This window comes from Babylonia areolata, chromosome 33 (genome assembly GCF_041734735.1).
Source record: "Babylonia areolata isolate BAREFJ2019XMU chromosome 33, ASM4173473v1, whole genome shotgun sequence".
In the NCBI taxonomy this organism is placed as follows: Eukaryota; Metazoa; Mollusca; class Gastropoda; order Neogastropoda; family Buccinidae; genus Babylonia; species Babylonia areolata.
Window position 1 is genome coordinate 1,217,245 of NC_134908.1, and position 18,309 is coordinate 1,235,553.

At 43.5% G+C, this 18,309-nt stretch overlaps 3 protein-coding genes across 3 annotated transcripts; 1 reads left to right on the forward strand and 2 right to left on the reverse strand.

The window, feature by feature from the left end:
- Window positions 1–23: 23 nt before the first annotated feature.
- Window positions 24–5,258, reverse strand: LOC143276831 (uncharacterized). The gene is made up of 6 exons (XM_076581486.1): window positions 4,882–5,258; window positions 4,033–4,414; window positions 2,947–3,163; window positions 1,732–1,935; window positions 1,178–1,284; window positions 24–288 (listed from the first exon to the last, which is right to left on the reverse strand). Exons 2-6 carry the CDS (start codon window positions 4,332–4,334, stop codon window positions 24–26), a joined length of 1,095 nt encoding a protein of 364 aa, XP_076437601.1. The 5' UTR covers window positions 4,335–4,414; window positions 4,882–5,258.
- A 2,074-nt stretch (window positions 5,259–7,332) lies between these two features.
- LOC143277161 (DNA-directed RNA polymerases I, II, and III subunit RPABC4-like) lies at window positions 7,333–13,631 on the reverse strand. Its single transcript, XM_076581925.1, has 4 exons — window positions 13,477–13,631; window positions 12,558–12,640; window positions 9,705–9,797; window positions 7,333–8,431 (listed from the first exon to the last, which is right to left on the reverse strand). The coding sequence occupies exons 2-4, from the start codon at window positions 12,622–12,624 to the stop codon at window positions 8,409–8,411; spliced, it is 183 nt and encodes a 60-aa protein (XP_076438040.1). The 5' UTR covers window positions 12,625–12,640; window positions 13,477–13,631; the 3' UTR covers window positions 7,333–8,408.
- A 712-nt stretch (window positions 13,632–14,343) lies between these two features.
- On the forward strand, window positions 14,344–17,913 carry LOC143277024 (uncharacterized). The gene is made up of 3 exons (XM_076581747.1): window positions 14,344–14,546; window positions 15,152–15,309; window positions 15,999–17,913. The coding sequence occupies exons 1-3, from the start codon at window positions 14,416–14,418 to the stop codon at window positions 16,136–16,138; spliced, it is 429 nt and encodes a 142-aa protein (XP_076437862.1). The 5' UTR covers window positions 14,344–14,415; the 3' UTR covers window positions 16,139–17,913.
- The last annotated feature ends 396 nt before the right edge of the window (window positions 17,914–18,309 follow it).

Sequence of the window (18,309 nt, forward strand, 5' to 3'; positions counted from 1 at the left end):
GCAGAATGACCACACAGTGACCATCAGTCCACCTTCTTTCCCCCAACACACTCCCCCTCCTTCCCCTGCTGTATGTCCCCAGTCCCGGTGCCCCCCTCAGCCAGTAGCACCCCGGTGAATTCCACCCCCGGGTGCTTGTGTGGGAGGAAGAAGACGGTGGGGAAGAGGAAGTTGAGCCACCAGAGGTCCCCGAAGACCAGCCACAGTCTGTGGGCCAGGCTGCTGCTCACCTGCACGTGCTTCAGCTTCTTCATCACCTCGTGCATCGTCTTGCCTTGCAGGATCACGCTGCACGCATAGGTACGCGGTGCACGTATATACATACACATACGCATACAGCACACGCGCGTGCACACGCGCGCACGCACACACACACGCGCGCGCGCGCGTACGCACGCATGCACAGAGAGATGTACATATATTCTGACATATAGACAGATAGACACAGACAGACAGATAGGCAGAGAGGCAGACAGACACTAGACACACACACACACACACACACACACACACACACACACACACACACACATACACACACGGAGATGTACATATATAAAAATAATAATTACAGACATACAGATAGATAGACACAAACACAGAGAGAGAGAGAGAGAGAGAGAGAGAGAGAGAGAGAGAGAGAGAAATGTACACACACACACACACACACACACACACACACACACACACACACACACACACACACACACACACACACACAGAGATATCTATATATATTAATGAGGAGGAGGCGGATCATGATGATGATGATGAGGAGGAGGAGGAGGAAGAGGATTCCTCATCTCACTGAAAAAGTAGATGAGGGCAAGGGGCTGGAGTAGGAGGGGGATGACGATGACGACGATGATAATGAGGAGGAGGGAGAGGAGAAGGAGGTGGAGGATTCTGAGAAAGTAAATGAGGGTGAGGAGGTAAAAGGATGATGATGAGGATGACGACGACGACGATAATGATGATGGTGACGATAATGAGGATGACGATGATGATGATAATAATGAGAAGGAGGAGGCGGCGAATACCAAATCTCAATGAGGGAGTTGATGAGGGGGTATGGGGGGCAGGAGGAAAAGGAGGATGACGACGACGACGATGACGATGATGATGATGACGATGAGGAGGGTGACGACGACGATGATGATGATGAGGATGACGCTACCTGATCTCACTGAGGAAGTAGATGAGGGTGAGGGGGCAGAAGGCCACCAGCATGTAGGCGTGGTAGGTCAGCAGGAGCTGCAGTCCGCTAATCTCTCCCCTCAGGCCCTGCACAGTGCCATAGCCTGGCGGATAAAACACCGTGCCTGGCAACCCATGGGTCGCTGGTTCGAATCCCCGTAGGGATCCGTTTGTTTTTGTTTTCTTTTTTTGGTTTTTTTTATGGGGGTCAGGATGTTAGGTGTTTCTTGGTTGTTGTTGTTTTTTTTGATGAGTCGATAAATTGAGGAGATGTGTAAAAAGTGCTTTAATAAGGCGACGTAAAATAACCCACAGCAAAAAAAAGAAGTGTTGTTCTTGATTCCAGTTATGTAATATATATACATATATATATATATATATATATATATATATATATATATATATATATATATATAATCACTTTCATGTTAAGGCAATACGCACACGCCCGCAAACCCTCTCACCCACCCACCCCTTCACACACACACACACACACACACACACACACACACACACACACACACACACACACACCTGATAGAAAAAGACAGGCGGAATGTAGTTCCAGAGTGACGTCCCCTCCGGATGGTGGTGGTAGAGGTAGGTCAAGGTCATGTAGGCGCCGATGTAGGTGACGAAGATGCCGTAGTTGGCCAGCACGACGAAGAACCGCTGGTTCCTGTGTCCCACACACATCCCCACCAGCTCGCAGTGGTGGTCCCGGCGCACGATGCACACCTGGGGGGCACGGTTCAATTCTAGTATCATCATCATCATCATCATCATAAGTTGAGTGATGGCCTAGAGGTAACGCGTTCGCCTAGTAGGAAGCGAGAGAATCTGCAGTGAGCGCGCTGGTTCCAATCACGGCTCAGCCGCCGATATTTTCTCCCCCTCCACTAGACCTTGAGTGGTGGTCTGTGCGCTAGTCATTCGGATCCCGTGTGCAGCATGCACTTAGCGCACGTAAAAGAACCCACGGCAACAAAAGGGTTGTTCCTGGCAAATTTTTTAAGAAAAATCCACTTCGATAGGAAAAACAAATAAAACTACACGCAGGAAAAAAAACAACAAAAAATGGGTGGCGCTGTAGTGTAGCGACGAGCTCTCCTTAGGGGAGAGCAGCCCGAACTTCACACAGAGAAATCTGTTGTGATAAAAAGAAATACGAATACAAATACAAATGTATATATTATTACTATCATCATCATCATCTTTATCATCATCATCATCAGGAGCATTTACGCCTAATCTTGAAAACAAGCCCTTGGCATTTTCAAACAGAACGCACGTAAATATCAAAAAGCAAAAAGTGAACGCAAGATACCAAACATTATCAAAAATTATTCATCCCCCACCCTCACTCCCACCCCCACCCCCACAACACATACAAGCACACGCGCACGCATGCACACAAGTCATAACACACAATCATAAATAGTACACAATCAAAAATACAACCAACAAATTCTAAAACTTTCAAATTCACTCACTCACTAATAGTCACTTGGTTTAGATTGTCTTTAATCTGACGGGCGCAATAGCCGAGTGGTTAAAGTGTTGGACTTTCAATCTGAGGGTCCCGGGTTCGAATCACGGTAACGGCGCCTGGTGGGTAAAGGGTGGAGATTTTTCCGATCTCCAAAAGTCAACATAATAAATTATGTGCAGACCTGCTTAGTGCCTGAACACCTTTCGTGGGTATATATACGATACAACTGAACACCTCACACAATACTCCCCCAATACCTCGCATTTCTTGCAATGACGTGTTCGTGGGGGGGTGTCCACTTGACAGCGTTGACAGTACGTCCATGGCAGTGGCCTCCCCTTGACACTCTCCTGTCCACTGAGATCAGACGGGGTGGTGCTGATGACGTCAGCCTTGGTCGTACCGTTCTTTTCGGGGCCGATGACGTCAGCATCATTGGTGTGGGTCTTGTGGTTGGCTGGTCTGTAATCGTTCCTGTGCATTCAAAAGTAAATTATTGAGGCAACATTCCGCGCGCGCGCGGAGCGAGCACACACACAGACACAGACACAGACTCACACGCACACAGACACACACATACGCACGCACACGCGCGCGCACACACACACCACCGCCACCACCACCACACACACACCACCACCACCACACCACACACACACACACACACACACACATATATATATATATTTACCAACACAAATACACCCACAAACATACACACCCCACCACGACACCCCCCCCCCCCCCCCCCATCTTCACCTCCACGCCACTCCACCCACACACTACACACACACTGGCCCGTAATGCAGCCCGCACAGCCAGACACAGGTACCAACCCCCCATAAACTACACACTACACACCACACACACTACACACCTCACACACTACACACCTCACACACTACACACACTACACACCCACTGACCCGTAATACAGCAGACACAGCCAGTTGACAGACCCCACCAGACACAGGTACCAACCCCCTGGCCCACACACTACACACCACGCACACACACACATACACACACTGACCCGTAATACAGCAGACACAGCCAGTTAACAGACCCCACCAGACACAGGTACCAGGCCCCACACACACTACACACACCACACACTACACATTGCACACCACACACACACTTCACAAACTACACACCACATACACACTACACACCACACACACTGACCCGTAATACAGCAGACACAGCCAGTTAACAGACCCCACCAGACACAGGTACCAGGCCCCACACACACTACACACACCACACACTACACATTGCACACCACACACACACTTCACAAACTACACACCACATACACACTACACACCACACACACTGACCCGTAATACAGCAGACACAGCCAGTTGACAGACCCCACCAGACACAGGTACCAGGCCCACAGTTTCAGAGCCCAGCGAGTCACTGCGGACAGATTCATGAAGGCGAAATCCACCAGGTAGTAGTGAGTGACGTACAGCTGTGTGACCCCTTGGAGCACGAACAGGAACCGCACAAACACTGCCTGAATCCGCAGAGCCAGTCTCTCCTGCTGCTGACGTCGCAGCTCCGCTGACGTCATCTCTGATGACGTCGTAGGCTTCGTCATCGCGGCCGTGCGGCTGACGTCACCGAGGCTGGTCATGGGGTTGGTGAGTGGGTGTTGGTGGGGGAGGGATGTGGCTGGGGGGTCGGGGGGTAGTAGAGAGAGGGTTTTGGACGGTTCTGGTTCGGAGATAATATACACACTTCATGGCTGAGAATGTGGTCAGTTGTTGTTGTAATATAGAATACAGATTACTTTACTATAGAATACAGATTACTTTACTATCTCCGATCAGAGAAAGTAATTGGTCAGTAGGGCAAAACACACCAAAACATTGTACCAAAACCACATTCATTCATTAGGTGTACACAAACACACACAGCACAGAGAGAGAGAGAGAGAGAGAGAGAGAGAGAGAGAGAGAGAGAGAGAGAGAGAGAGTTACAGATAGATATACTGTCATTTTCTTCTGAAGTATGTTGATTGTTCTTAGATTGAAAGTATGATTTTCTGTGATCTCCTTCAACATTCAAATTTGCATGTCTCTAAATTGTATTTTTCATGATTGAATAGGGAGCACGAATGCACGACCTCGTGTTCATTTGTCCACACACACACACACACACACACACACACACACACGTACCTCTTGTACCGACGTTGTTGCAACAACCAAAAATATATTGTTTCAAACCCGGCGAAACTGAACACGCGGCACACTTTCACAACTCACACAACCCAATAAATGGCATGCAAATAGACTTCCGAGAAACTCAAACTCTGACATGAGGAACTACTGCCGATCACACAAGCTGTTCGGGTCAAGAAATAAAACAGAAACACGACTGAACTTGTCAGTCAAAACAAAACCACGCTTAGCCTGTTCCCGAAACATTCAGTTATTTTCGTACACATTGTCCTGAGTTCGTAATTGTTAGCCGCTAAAGAATTTTAGTACCTTACTCACGGTTATAGTTCCCTAAAGCACTACACAGTATTTTCTGATGCAGTGAATGTCAGCTGAAGGTATACACGAGTGTATGAAATGAATAATAAAGGGAGAAAGGGAGACAAACAAAGCGTTTTGTTGTTCGGGTGAGTTTAGTGCTGTGTCGACTGGACACTTGTGACACGACAGCGCGAGCTGTCGATCAGAAGATCGCGACGAGCTATTGTGTGTGATGAAAATCGAGATTTTGTGAAAATGGCCGGACTGCCGGGATTTGGTCGGCCATGTTTGGTGTTGTTGCTAATGGCAACGGTGCCAACGGACTTTGGGGATTGAGTCGATCGCGATGGGAAAGTACACGTTTTAGTCTGTACGTTCTGTGTGTGTGTGTGTGTGCCGTGTATGTGTGTGTGTGTGTGTGTGTGTGTGTGTGTGTGCCGGGTATGTGTGTGTGCCGGGTATGTGTGTGTGTGTGTGTGTGTGTGTGTGTGTGTGTGTATGTGTGTGTGTGTGTGTCTGTGAGCCGTGTATGTGTGTGTGTGAGCCGTGTATGTGTGTGTGTGTGTGTGCCGTGTGTGTGTGTGTGTGTGTGTGTATGCATGTGTGCCGTGTGTGTGTGTGCCGTGTGTGTGTGTGTGTGTGTGTGTGTGTGTGTGTGTGTGTTTGTGTGTACGAGCTCTCCCAGCAAAGCCAGAGACCGGACAGGTGCCCTGAGCAGCACAGACATAGAATGGGTTCTCCTCACAGAGAGTGGGTTCTCCTCACAGAGAATGGGTTCTCCTCACAGACTGATAAACAGGTTTTAAAGTCCGTGGTCCCATACCCCGCCCCCCTTCACACCCCTCTCCCTGCCCCCCTCCTGCAGACAGGGAAGTCCATATTGCACTCAGTACAATGTACAAGAACAATAAGTCAACAGAAAACAATTTTATTCCCATTAACTCTTTCGAGTCAAAGGGAAACAATGAAACACGACAATCACAGGATGACGGCAACAGAGGAAGAACGAAAATATTTCAAACAAAATGGAAATTAAAAAAATTAAAAAGAAGAAGAAGAAGAATTATGATTGTGATAAAAAGAAATGTGCAGTGCCAAGCGAAGGGAGGTAACCGTGATGGTTACCTCACCGGTGTGGCAGTGTGGAGTTGTGTCCCTCTGTACCGAAACGGCGGTCGAGGGTTCTGTTCAATTATTTGCTAATTATTTGTTCTCGTAGCGTCATTGTTCTTTCACTTCAAATATTATATAAAAGAAAAAAAAAATTTTTTTAAATCAAAAAAAATCGACGCATATGTGTTTGTTCTGTATTGTCTGTATATTCAGTGTAGCATAATCAGGATTAAAATGTCTTGAGTGAAAGCGAATTTGTCTTTGCACATTTCGTCTGTCATTGCTGTGAAGACAAGCACGCTGGGTTATTCTGCTGTCAGGCATCTGTCTAACAGATGTGGTGTAGCGTATATGGATTTGTCCGAACGCAGTGACGCCTCCTTGAGAAACCGAAACAGAAAACTGTGTAAGAATTGTCTGGATTTTTTCACAGTGCACCTTTCATTTACCTGTATGCTAGCTGAATCGGTAGCACAAGCAGCATTGACTTAAGTCAATATATATATATATGTGTGTGTGTGTGTGTGTGTGTGTGTGTGTGCATGCACGCCGTGTATGTGTGTGTGTGTGCGTGCCATGTGTGTGTACGTGTGTGCGCACGCGTGCATGTGAGTGTGCGTGCACGCCGTGTATGTGTGTGTGTGTGTGTGTGCCGTGTATGTGTGCGTGCGCGCCATGTATGTGTGTGTGTGACTCTGTGTGTGTGCCGTGTATGTGTGTGTGTGTGTGTGCCATGTATGTGTGTGTGTGTATGTACAAGTTCTCAAGGCTTGACGAAGCGTGTTGGGTTATGCTGCTGGTAAGTCATCTGCCTGGCAGATGCGGTGTAGTGTATATGGATTTGTCTGAACGCAGCAACCGAGAAACTGAAAATTGTGTGTGTAGCCTGTGTGTGTGTGTGTGTGCATGTACATGTATGTGTGAGTGGTCAAGGCTGCAGGTAGAGGAATGAATGTATATAATGTGCAGGTGTCAGACAGAGATTCTCATGTACAAATAATCAGTATCAAAAGAAATAACAACAAAACTTCCAAATACACTCACATTCCTTTTATTCAACACACAGCTTCAAATACACATTCAACATCACACAAATGACAATGGCAATGTATTTTGTACAACATGAAAGTGATCACTCCAAGTACAGACAACTGATGAAGTTGGTGACAACAATGATGATGACAATGACAATCATGATGATGATTATATGAAGTTGGTGACAACAATGATGATGACAATGACAATCATGATGATGATTATATGAAGTTGGTGACAACAATGATGACAATGACAATCATGATGATGATTATAATTATGAAGTTGGTGACAACAATGATGATGACAATGACAATCATGATTATATGAAGTTGGTAACAATGATGATGACAATGACAATCATGATTATATGAAGTTGGTGACAACAATGATGACAATGACAATCATGATGATGACAATGACAATCATGATCATCATGATGACAATTACAATGATGATGATGAATCCGATGACACGTCATCAAAAATGACATCATTCAAACATGCATACATACCATCTGCTCATCACTCATACAAAAACTGGAGAAAAACACACGACACTAAAATAGAATTTAAAAAAAAAACACCAAAAAATTCAAAGAGCATCCAGTGAACCTTGGAAGTGAACATGAATGAAGAAGCTGTGTGGATCGAAGAATGACTCTACATCCATCATCACTCATCTCTGGTTCATCAGTGTCGTTGATTTATTGCTGTGTGAAGCATAACCCTGTTGTCAATAGCTTGTCTGTAAGTAAATGCAGTGTAATCCTGTGTTGTGTCAACAGCTTGTCAGTGAGTAAATGCAGTGTAATCCTGTGCTGTGTCAACAGCTTGTCTGTGAGTAAATGCAGTGTAATCCTGTGTTGTGTCAATAGCTTGTCTGTGAGTAACTGAAGCGTAATCCTGCATTGTCAATAACATGTCAGCGTTGTTGAGGCAGAGTCAGAACGGCCAGTTGTCTCAACGTCCTGTGTTGTTCCTGTTTCCTTCAGCGTGTCAGTGTGTGTAAAAATCCTCCAGCATTGGTGTGCCTCTCACACGTCGATGAAACATCATCGCACACAGCCCATGGTTTTATCTTGCGTCAAACACCACCACTGTCAGCTGTTAAGGAATCACCATGAAAAACAGGGACGTACCTCCTGTACACTAACACAAAACTGATCAGAACAATCACACTAAAACAAATGGAACAAAACCAGAACACAGACAAAACAGACACCATCAGCTTTGACATCACAAGCGTGTCAAGTCTAAGGCCTGGGCAGCTGCTAATTACTGTGAAGGATAAACTTTATTGTTAATTACCGATCAGGTATTCTGAGTGCTGGCGTATATCCCTTGCATGAAAAGCCGTCTGCTGAATTTACAGATGGAACCTCAATTTCGGTGGGAAAAATCCTTCGAGGACTGGGGTTGCTGTATTTCTTCAGGTTGTTTTTCACTTTTAAATTCAAATTCACTTGGACCATTTTCATTTCTCACTGATGAAAATGATGCATGACTGTTTATTTCAACATTACAGACAAATAATTTAAAACATTGACAATCCTGGGTCATTTTTTGAAAGACTATTTTCATGGACTTAAAAAAAGACATGTCAATGAAATACTGGCTCCCTGTCTCACACCGAATAAAGTACACGATCAGCACTCTGTGTTATAGATGCATTCACAAAACTGCCCCTTCCTATCTCTGTGGCTGCCTTCACCTCTACACTCCATTTCGCTCACTACGATCGGCTTCGGATCCACTCTGTTTACATATACCCAGATTCAAACACTCAACTGTTGGCCGCCGTTCTTTCTCTGTCTCTGGACCTTGCGATTGGAATGAACTTCCTCTTTCGCTTCGTCAAGTCTCCACTCTCAGCTCTTTCAAGTCTGGCCTTAAAACCCACCTCTTCCCAAAATAGCCTCCCTTGCCTGCCCTTCCTTGTCTTTAGTTTCTACAGTTTTAGAGTTATGCATGCGTGTGAATGACTGGTGCGAAAGCGCTTTGGTTTGTCTCTGCACAAGATTCACAATACACGTCTTTCTCACAAACTCCCCATGTAAGGGACTCTAAGCACCACACATTAAACAACACATATACAATACACATCTTTCTGACAAACTCCCCATGTAAGGGACTCTAAACACTGTACATAAAACAACACATAACACATATACAATACACATCTTTCTCACAAACTCCTCATGTAAGGGGCTCTAAGCACCACACATTAAACAACACATAACACATATACAATACACATCTTTCTCACAAACTCCCCATGTAAGGGGCTCTAAGCACCACACATTAAACAACACATCACACATATATAATACACATCTTTCTATCATGTACGACAGCGGAAGCAAAGGATACTCCTCTTGGTGCGTTTCTTGTACATGATACGGTAGCCACACTCCCTGCAACGGATGGGATCTCTGGCCTTGATCTCGTTCTCCATGTGACAGTCTGACGACAACAACAACAGCACACCAACAGTTTTAGCAAAACATCAACACCCTTATGGTAGCTCTGACCATCAGCTCAACAATAATCAACAAAAATACGAACAGATTTAGTAATAAAATGAGTAGTAACAAACAGAAGGGTTTGTTAAGACATACCATTTCATAGGGCTTGAGAAGATGATGTCACGCGTGGTGTATTGTGGGACAGGATGCCATTTTGTCGGGCGCAACTGACGAAAACAAAACTACGTGACGCGATGCTAAACTATGATTGTCTCCACAAAGATACTGAGCAATGCCACTCGCTACATTATCGGCTGTAGAAGTTGAGAATATAATACTGAATCAGGACTCACTGGGTATCGGTTTTTAACGATTTCCCATAGTTGAAACTACAACTGGAAGCAAGTTGAAGAAGTCACAGAACAAGGAGGCAGACATGTATCGCAGCTATCCAGTGCACCCTAATGACGTTTGCAAATACCAGTGAACATTTGACTGACTAGCGAGACGGTCTCTACAATCATGTATGATTGCCTCATCAATTTGTGGAATCCTTTGGGTAAAAAGAAGAAGCAATAATTGATTGCTTTGAAATTTTCCAGAAAAGACCATCTAATCTTCACGCAGGAGACATGACAGATTCCCATTACAAACACAATCATACAGTGATATGTTGGTATGATACTAAAAGGCTGGGGTGGGTGAACAAGTGTCTTGTAAGCACATAACAGAGGAAAGTGAATTTGAAAATCAACTTCTGCTTGGGGATCTTTTCTTGCTGACTGTGGATTCAGCATTGGAGAAAAAGTGGGACTAATGTGTGCTAAAGTGAAAACTCCATCCTTCACCTAAGGCAAATGTCAGATGCATACAAAAGACATACAACATACATGAGAACTTGCCCACTTTAGAATGTATACAAAAAGAGTAACTGGACACCTGGGTGGCGGGGGGGGGGGGAGAGAGACAGCATCTTATCCTTATCGGATAAGGAGGTAACATAATGTGAATTTTTCCCTGTACTCTGTGTGAATGCATATGTGTGTGTGCAGTGTCAGTATGTGTTTGTTTTGTGCCTTGATAGTGTGGGTGTGTATATCTATGCTTGAGCTGTTGGCTCACATAGTTTGAAACCAACCTCCACATCCAACACACACGTAAGTCACACAAACATGCACACACACACACTCTCTCCCTCTCTCTCTCTCCTTCCTTAACACAACACACATGCACTCACTCACACATAGTGTGGCACACGTTCACAAATTCACACACACACGACACAGCACACACACAAAGCATGCAGTGAATCATTCACACACACACACACTAACATATACACTAACACACTGACACACCACTCAGAAACACACACACACACTCACTCACAAGCCACTGATCTAAATTTTGTTTTGATCAGTGCATACAAGCACACATACTGACAGCACACTAACAGAATGTGCGTGCGTGCATACTTTTTTTCTGCACTAGTTGGGTCACGGTTAAGTATGTGTAATTAAATTTTGTTTTGATCAGTGCATACAAGCACACATACTGACAGCACACTAACAGAATGTGCGTGCATGCATACTTTTTTTCTGTCTCAGTGAACAGGCGTAAAATCGAAGAAAAAACACATGCACACTGTCACACAAGTGACAACAGAGTGAAAGTGACACACGCAGACACCAGAGACAATCACTCACAGTGACACACGCAGACACCAGAGACAATCACTCACAGTGACACACGCAGACACCAGAGACAATCACTCACAACTAAATCGTACTGGTCGAAGCCATTCACAAAGCTAAGTCTATCGATGTATGGACACCTTGCCTCAAGACCAAGCTTGTCAATGTTCTTCCTATTTCAAGTTCCTTTGCTTTTCCATTTTGCACTTGTAAATCGATCTAGAGCACGAGATGTTCGAGCAAGTCGGATCAAAAGTGAAGTGGACCGAAATGAAGGGAAATAACTCAGTTAATCCTTGTTTCATGACGTCATCGCTCGTTCCCTGTAAACTGTTCTCGATTAATCCACAGAACGAAATAAAATGGGTCTTCATTATCAAGTGCCACAAAGAATATTGGGAGTGAAAGTATATCATAGGCACAAATATGAATCGGAAATCAAATAGAAATACAAGATTTCTGACACATGTAAGTGCAAACTACATGTGCATGCACACACTCACACCCCTCCATTCCCCGTTCCCCCACACACACAAACTTAACTCAGCCCCAAGGACCTCCACTCGGCTTCAGGACCTGAGTTCAAACTTCAATGCATTAACCACCAAACTACTGACAACACAAGGTCTCCACACATGCCTGGCTGACACACGAAAGGATTTCTTTCAAACTGAGGAAGATTTTCAAAGTCCAGCACTCACTGCCATATCTTGATGACAATTAAAAGCACCTGCAAACTCTCTCAGTCTCTGTTGACATGTGTGTCTAAATTTCACTTTTTGTGCATGCATATTACCATATGATTTATCACACAAATCTATCTATGTTGATGTGTAAGCCAGTGTGTCTTACATTATCATCATCATCATCATTATAAATACATACATACAACTATTTCTAGTCTACAAGTGTGTGTACATGCAATGTGTGTGGACCTGACTTACTAATAACTTTTTTTTTTAAATTATAACAAAGTCGGTTTGTTTACGCCACTGCCATTTTTAGAAATTATGATGCAGTCCAATACTTTTGTTTTTCTGCTTTTCTCTGCGCAGAAAACATACCTCCACAAATGTAGATCATTGTCTGGGACTTGGTGGGAGGTGGGTTGCTTTCCTTTGGGGTCTCCATTTATTTACGTCAGCTTCTGCCAGTACAAGAAACACAAACATGCAAATGAGCCTTCAATATAATTATAACTATAAAATAAGGTGCAATGACAAACTGGCCATACAATGAAAATTTGAAAAACTTGCTGGGGAAGGGGGTGGAAGTGAGACAAGCATTACACCTGGTATTATGGTAACAACCGCCACAACCTCTATCCCTACTGTCACTGTGATTATTTACTGTATTTTTCTTCTCCTTCCTGCAATGTCATCAGCCGTTAGTCCAGCTATTATTGACATGTGGGAGGTGCGCAGCACAGAGAGGGAGAGGGAAAAAAAAGAGGATGATTTTTTTTTTTTTTTTTTTTTTTTTTTTTTTTTTTAGGGGTAAATGGATTTGGCCCTGATGGCTAAGGCGCTGCGGGGAAAAAAAAAAGGATTTTGGCCCTAACGGTTTAGGCGCAGCTGCATGCGGAGCTGCACTCAGCCCAAGGCCCTGCAGCAACCTAAGTGAAGCTGCAGGCCCGCAAATCGCCACACCACCGGAAAAAAAAAGAAAAAAAAGCACACTACAAACCACTAGCTATATCCTCCCCACACCCCACCCACCTGTGCAAAAGATTCTTCAACAAAGATGGCTGTTAATCAGCAAGAAGACTTTAAACAAGTACTACAGTGGTACAAGCAAAGGTACCGTTCTTACAAAGTTCTACAATCAGCAGTGCAAATAACACAATGGCTCGAGTGGTGGCTTCACTTTCTCAGTATCAGCTGACCGAGCCGTTGTCTTGAGATTTAAAAACTAATAATAATAATAACAATAATGAAACATTTCTAAAAGTTGACTGAACATAAGCAAAATAATGCTACTTACCAAAGCGGCGACACTTCGAACAGAAAATGAACACGTGCGGCTAGACAAAAAGAACCAACTGCGCAGCAAACCAACTCGCCTTCGTTCGTGTGGGTTTCAACTTTGCCGGAAACAGCATGTGTACTTTTTACCGGAACCGAACAAAGGAAGAAAAGTCACGTGTTGACTTCTTTTTTTTTTTTTTTTTCGTCTGTTCATTTATTCATTCATTAGTTCGGTCTTTTATCCTTTCTTTCTTTCAGTTACATGGTCTCTTTTTTTTTTCTTCTTCTTCTTCTTCTTCTTTTTTTTTTTTTTTTTTTTTTTGCGCCCATTTGTTTGAGATTATTATCCCGATTACCAAATCATTTCCGTTGATGTAATAATGATTTCTTTGCGACCGTTCGCAGAATCACACACACACACACACCACACACACACACTTCTCGTTAATCAGATGGACGATTGTATTGTTAATTAATTGGATTCCTTAGTTTGTTTCAATCCCCCAAACTTCCTTCTCCATCCCGGATTTACAGAAAAAACATTCTTGTCACATTTGTAACTGTATACGGTTCGAACGCGTTCCCACACATATCAACACATACTATGCATACACTTCTCCTCACCCCAACATAAAATCACTTCAGTGAACAGACATTAAATTTACGTGTGTAGCTGTGAGTGTACGTGTGTGTGTGTGTGTGTACGCAAATCTGTCTTTTTATTTTTAACTGGGAATTACCTTCATTTATTCATTACATTATATGCTGATGCAGTGGAGTTATTAGGGAGTGCGATAAACCATTGAATTTTCACAGATGATCAATGGGGCAATAAAAGTTTGGTGTGTGTGACTGACCTTGTTGAACTGAAGGGAGAGTACTCCAACAACTGTTTTCTTTCGAGCAGACGCCCAAACCAAAAAACCTAAACAAGTTTCAACCCAGTGGAAATGCAATGGATTTTGATCAGTTTGGTAAAGCAGAGCGTTTAGAAAAGGAAGGACGCCAAGATGAAGCGTTACTAGCGTACTCTGAGTTTATAGAGCAACAGAATACCTGTAAACCCACCGATTGCAACAGAGTGCAGTAAGTGGGATTGTTGTCAAAATGGACATTTTGGTTGAGCCATCGCCAGTGATAATCTGTTTTGAGGGGAAACGATGTGAGGGAGGGTGCACTTCAGTTAGATGCGACATGAGAAGTTACTGTGAATTACGACTTTCTTGTTTTTGCATTGGCCTGAGTTACAGTCATGTTCAGCACCCAAAATATTTACAATAAAATAGTATGAGTGGTGGTGGTGGCGGTGGTGTGTGTGTGTGCGTGTGTGTGTGCATGCACGCCCAGCATCAGTCTGAGTGATTAATCTTTATCATGAAAATGTGTTTGAAGTTAAATTCATTTTTAACCATTCATTTTCAAAGCCCATACCTTCATTGCCACCTTTATTTTATTGCTCTATAAACCATCATTCTGTCACTCACATCCTTTAAAACACATGTGCATACGCATGTGTGCATGCATGAGTATGTGTGAGTGTGTGGTGTGTGTGTGTGTGTGCGTTCTTGCATGCTTCGAGTCTTATTGAGATGCACTTTGTGAGGTCTGAAAGCACTATATAAATGTACTATTATCATAACTGTACTGCTGTTACTGTTATTATTATCATCATTACTTATCACTGTTTTCAGAAAAGAGAAGCTGGCCATGGCCCACAACAATCGTGGGTTTCTGTATTACCTCAAGGTGGAGTTCAAGCTGGCAGTCCAGGACTACACACAGGCACTGACGTTTAATCCTCACCTGGCTGTGGCGCACTACAACCGTGGACTGATCCACTACAGACTGAGTAAGTATCTACAGTTTACATTGACACATATCACTCCAGAATAGCTTTGTTTAATACTTTATAGGTAGTGAAACAAAACTTTGTCATTATAAACAGGAAAACTTGCACTAAAAAATGTTTTAAAATGCTGAAACTGCACCCAAACTTCATCAGAAAGTTGCCTGGAAATTGCAAGTCGTGTCCCATCACTATTTGTTTACACTTACTGAAATATTGAAAAACCAATTTAATGAATCGGGTATTTGATGCCCTTGCAAGATCATTTTATAGGAGGAGCATTGGTCAGTTTTAAAGTGTTTTGAAGAAGCAGAATTGTTCGTGTTTCAGATCATTATGCAGAAGCAGAAATGGTGTTTCAGATCATTTTGCAGTTTTCAGTTTCAGTAGCTCAAGGAGGCGTCACTGCGTTCGGACAAATCCATATACGCTACACCACATCTGCCAAGCAGATGCCTGACCAGCAGCGTAACCCAACGCGCTTAGTCAGGCCTTGAGGGAAAAAAAAAGGGGGGGAATAAATAATAGATAAGCTTACACAAATAAATAAATAAATTAAAAAAAAATAATAATAATGACTATAATGTAACAGAAGCAGAACAATCATTGTTGGATGTTTTGAGGCATTTTTCAGAGGGATAATTGTTGATGTTGCAGGTCGTTTTTCAGAGGGATAATTGTTGATGTTGCAGGTCGTTTTTCAGAAGCGGTGGAGGACATGCAGAAAGCATTGTCTCTACAACCTGACTTCCAGCCAGCCCAGCAGTGTCTGCATCAGTCAGTGATAGACCTGGCACAGAAAGAAACAGGACAGCACAATAACCAGTCTTGATACTGTGGAACTATACTGTGCGTAGAGAAACGGAACACCATGGCAATGCCCCTGATACTGTGGAACTATACTGTGCATAGAGAAACGGAACACCATGACGATGCCCCTGATAATGTGGAACTATACTGTGCGGAGAGAAACGGAACACCATGACAATGCCCCTGATAATGTTGAACTATACTGTGCGGAGAGAAACGGAACACCATGACGATGCCCCTGATAATGTGGAACTATACTGTGCGGAGAGAAACGGAACACCATGACAATGGCCCTGATAATGTTGAACTATACTGTGCGTAGAGAAACGGAACACCATGGCAATGCCCCTGATAATGTTGAACTATACTGTGCGGAGAGAAACGGAACACCATGACAATGCCCCTGATAATGTGGAACTATACTGTGCGGAGAGAAACGGAACACCATGACAATGCCCCTGATAATGTTGAACTATACTGTGCGTAGAGAAACGGAACACCATGACGAGGTCTCTGATAATGTTGAACTATACTGTGCATAGAGAAACAGAACACCATGACGATGCCCCTGATAATGTGGAACTGTACTGTGCGTAGAGAACCAGAACACCCTGACAACAACCAGTCCTGATACTGTGGGACCACAATGTACTGTCTGCTCAATGGTGAGCCAGTTGTGTGGACCCAGTCAACACTAAGAATTGTGTAAATTAACTCACTCAGTACGGCCAGTCCTCTCTTCTCCTCTACACAGACCCCTCGGATGTCCAGTGGGTGTCTCAATGATCCAACCTTTAGCTTCCATCGTCAGAACTGTGGTATTCTTTGTCAACATTCACCTCTTCAGTGTAAGAGCCTTCCGCTTGTAATATTTTGATGGTGGTAATTGGGGAGAAACGCTGTTAACGTCGTCTCTTTCGCCGTTCGTATGGAGAGAGTTAAAGCCTGCCCTGTTCTCCTCCCCTCCCTTTTTCCTGTGTACAGTTTCCCAAGCTTTCTGTTCACGTGTATTTCTAAAGTTTTGTTTTCATCTCTTGGGAGTTATACATGCACGTGAATGACTGGTGTGAAAGTGCTTTGATTTGTCTCTGCATAAGATTAAGTGCAGCATAAAACACGTTTATTATTATTATTATTAATATGATGGCAATATCCACATTTCTTCCACTGTGTTCTTTCCTTTTAGTTTTGTTCTGGAGATGGAAAAAGTTGTAACTTTGTTTAAATAATATCATAATATATACTCTACACTTCCTCCTCTCTCGAATGACTTAAAGGCCAGTAGGAGTGAAGGGGAGGAAATGTATTACAATGTTATTAACTAATTTACAAATTTTTACATCTCATCAACAGAAAAGCACAGGGGAAGAAATGTGAGTATTGCCATTATTATCATCAAAATTATAGTTGCTTATTTTGGACTGTTAACGGTTGAAACCAGGAGCACTTTGCTAACCGTAAAGGTCCTGCTTTTATGCTGTGAAATGAAGGTTTGTGGTCTACCTCTCTCTCTCTCTTGTGTGTGTGTGTTTTTGGATTTTTTTTCTTTTTTTTCTTTTCTTTTCTGTAGCCACCCGGCAAGTCAGCGTGACTAGAGGATTGAAGTCTGAGAATGTTTTGTATGCACTGTTCCACTGTCAGCTTTTTTTTCTTTCTTTTTTCTCTGACCCTTCACCCCACTCTTCCCACCCATTGTATGAGTGTGTGTGTGTGGGAGTGTGTGTGAGTGTGTGTGTGTGTATGTGTGGGTGTGTGGCTGGGGTGTGTGGATGTGGGTGTTGAATGCGAATGTGTGTGCATGTGAATGTGTTCGCATGTGTGTCTTGAATGTGAATATGTGTGTATTCAGAGTGAATGTGTGTGCGGGGGTGGGGGTGCATGGGTGTGTGTGTGGGTGTGTGGCTGGGGTGTGTGGATGTGGGTGTTGAATGTGAATGTGTGTGCATGTGTATTGAATGTGAATGTGTTCGCATGTGTGTCTTGAATGTGAATATCTGTGTATTCAGTGTGAATGTGTGTGCTGAATGTATGTGTGTGCATGTGTTTATCCAATGTGAATGTGTGATGAATGTGTAACATGTGTGCGCTGAATGTGTATTTATGTATTGAATAATGCGTACATTTCTAAACCACACTGTCATGAACAGACCATGAGAAGACGACGACAACGACAGAAGTGTACACAACAGAAAG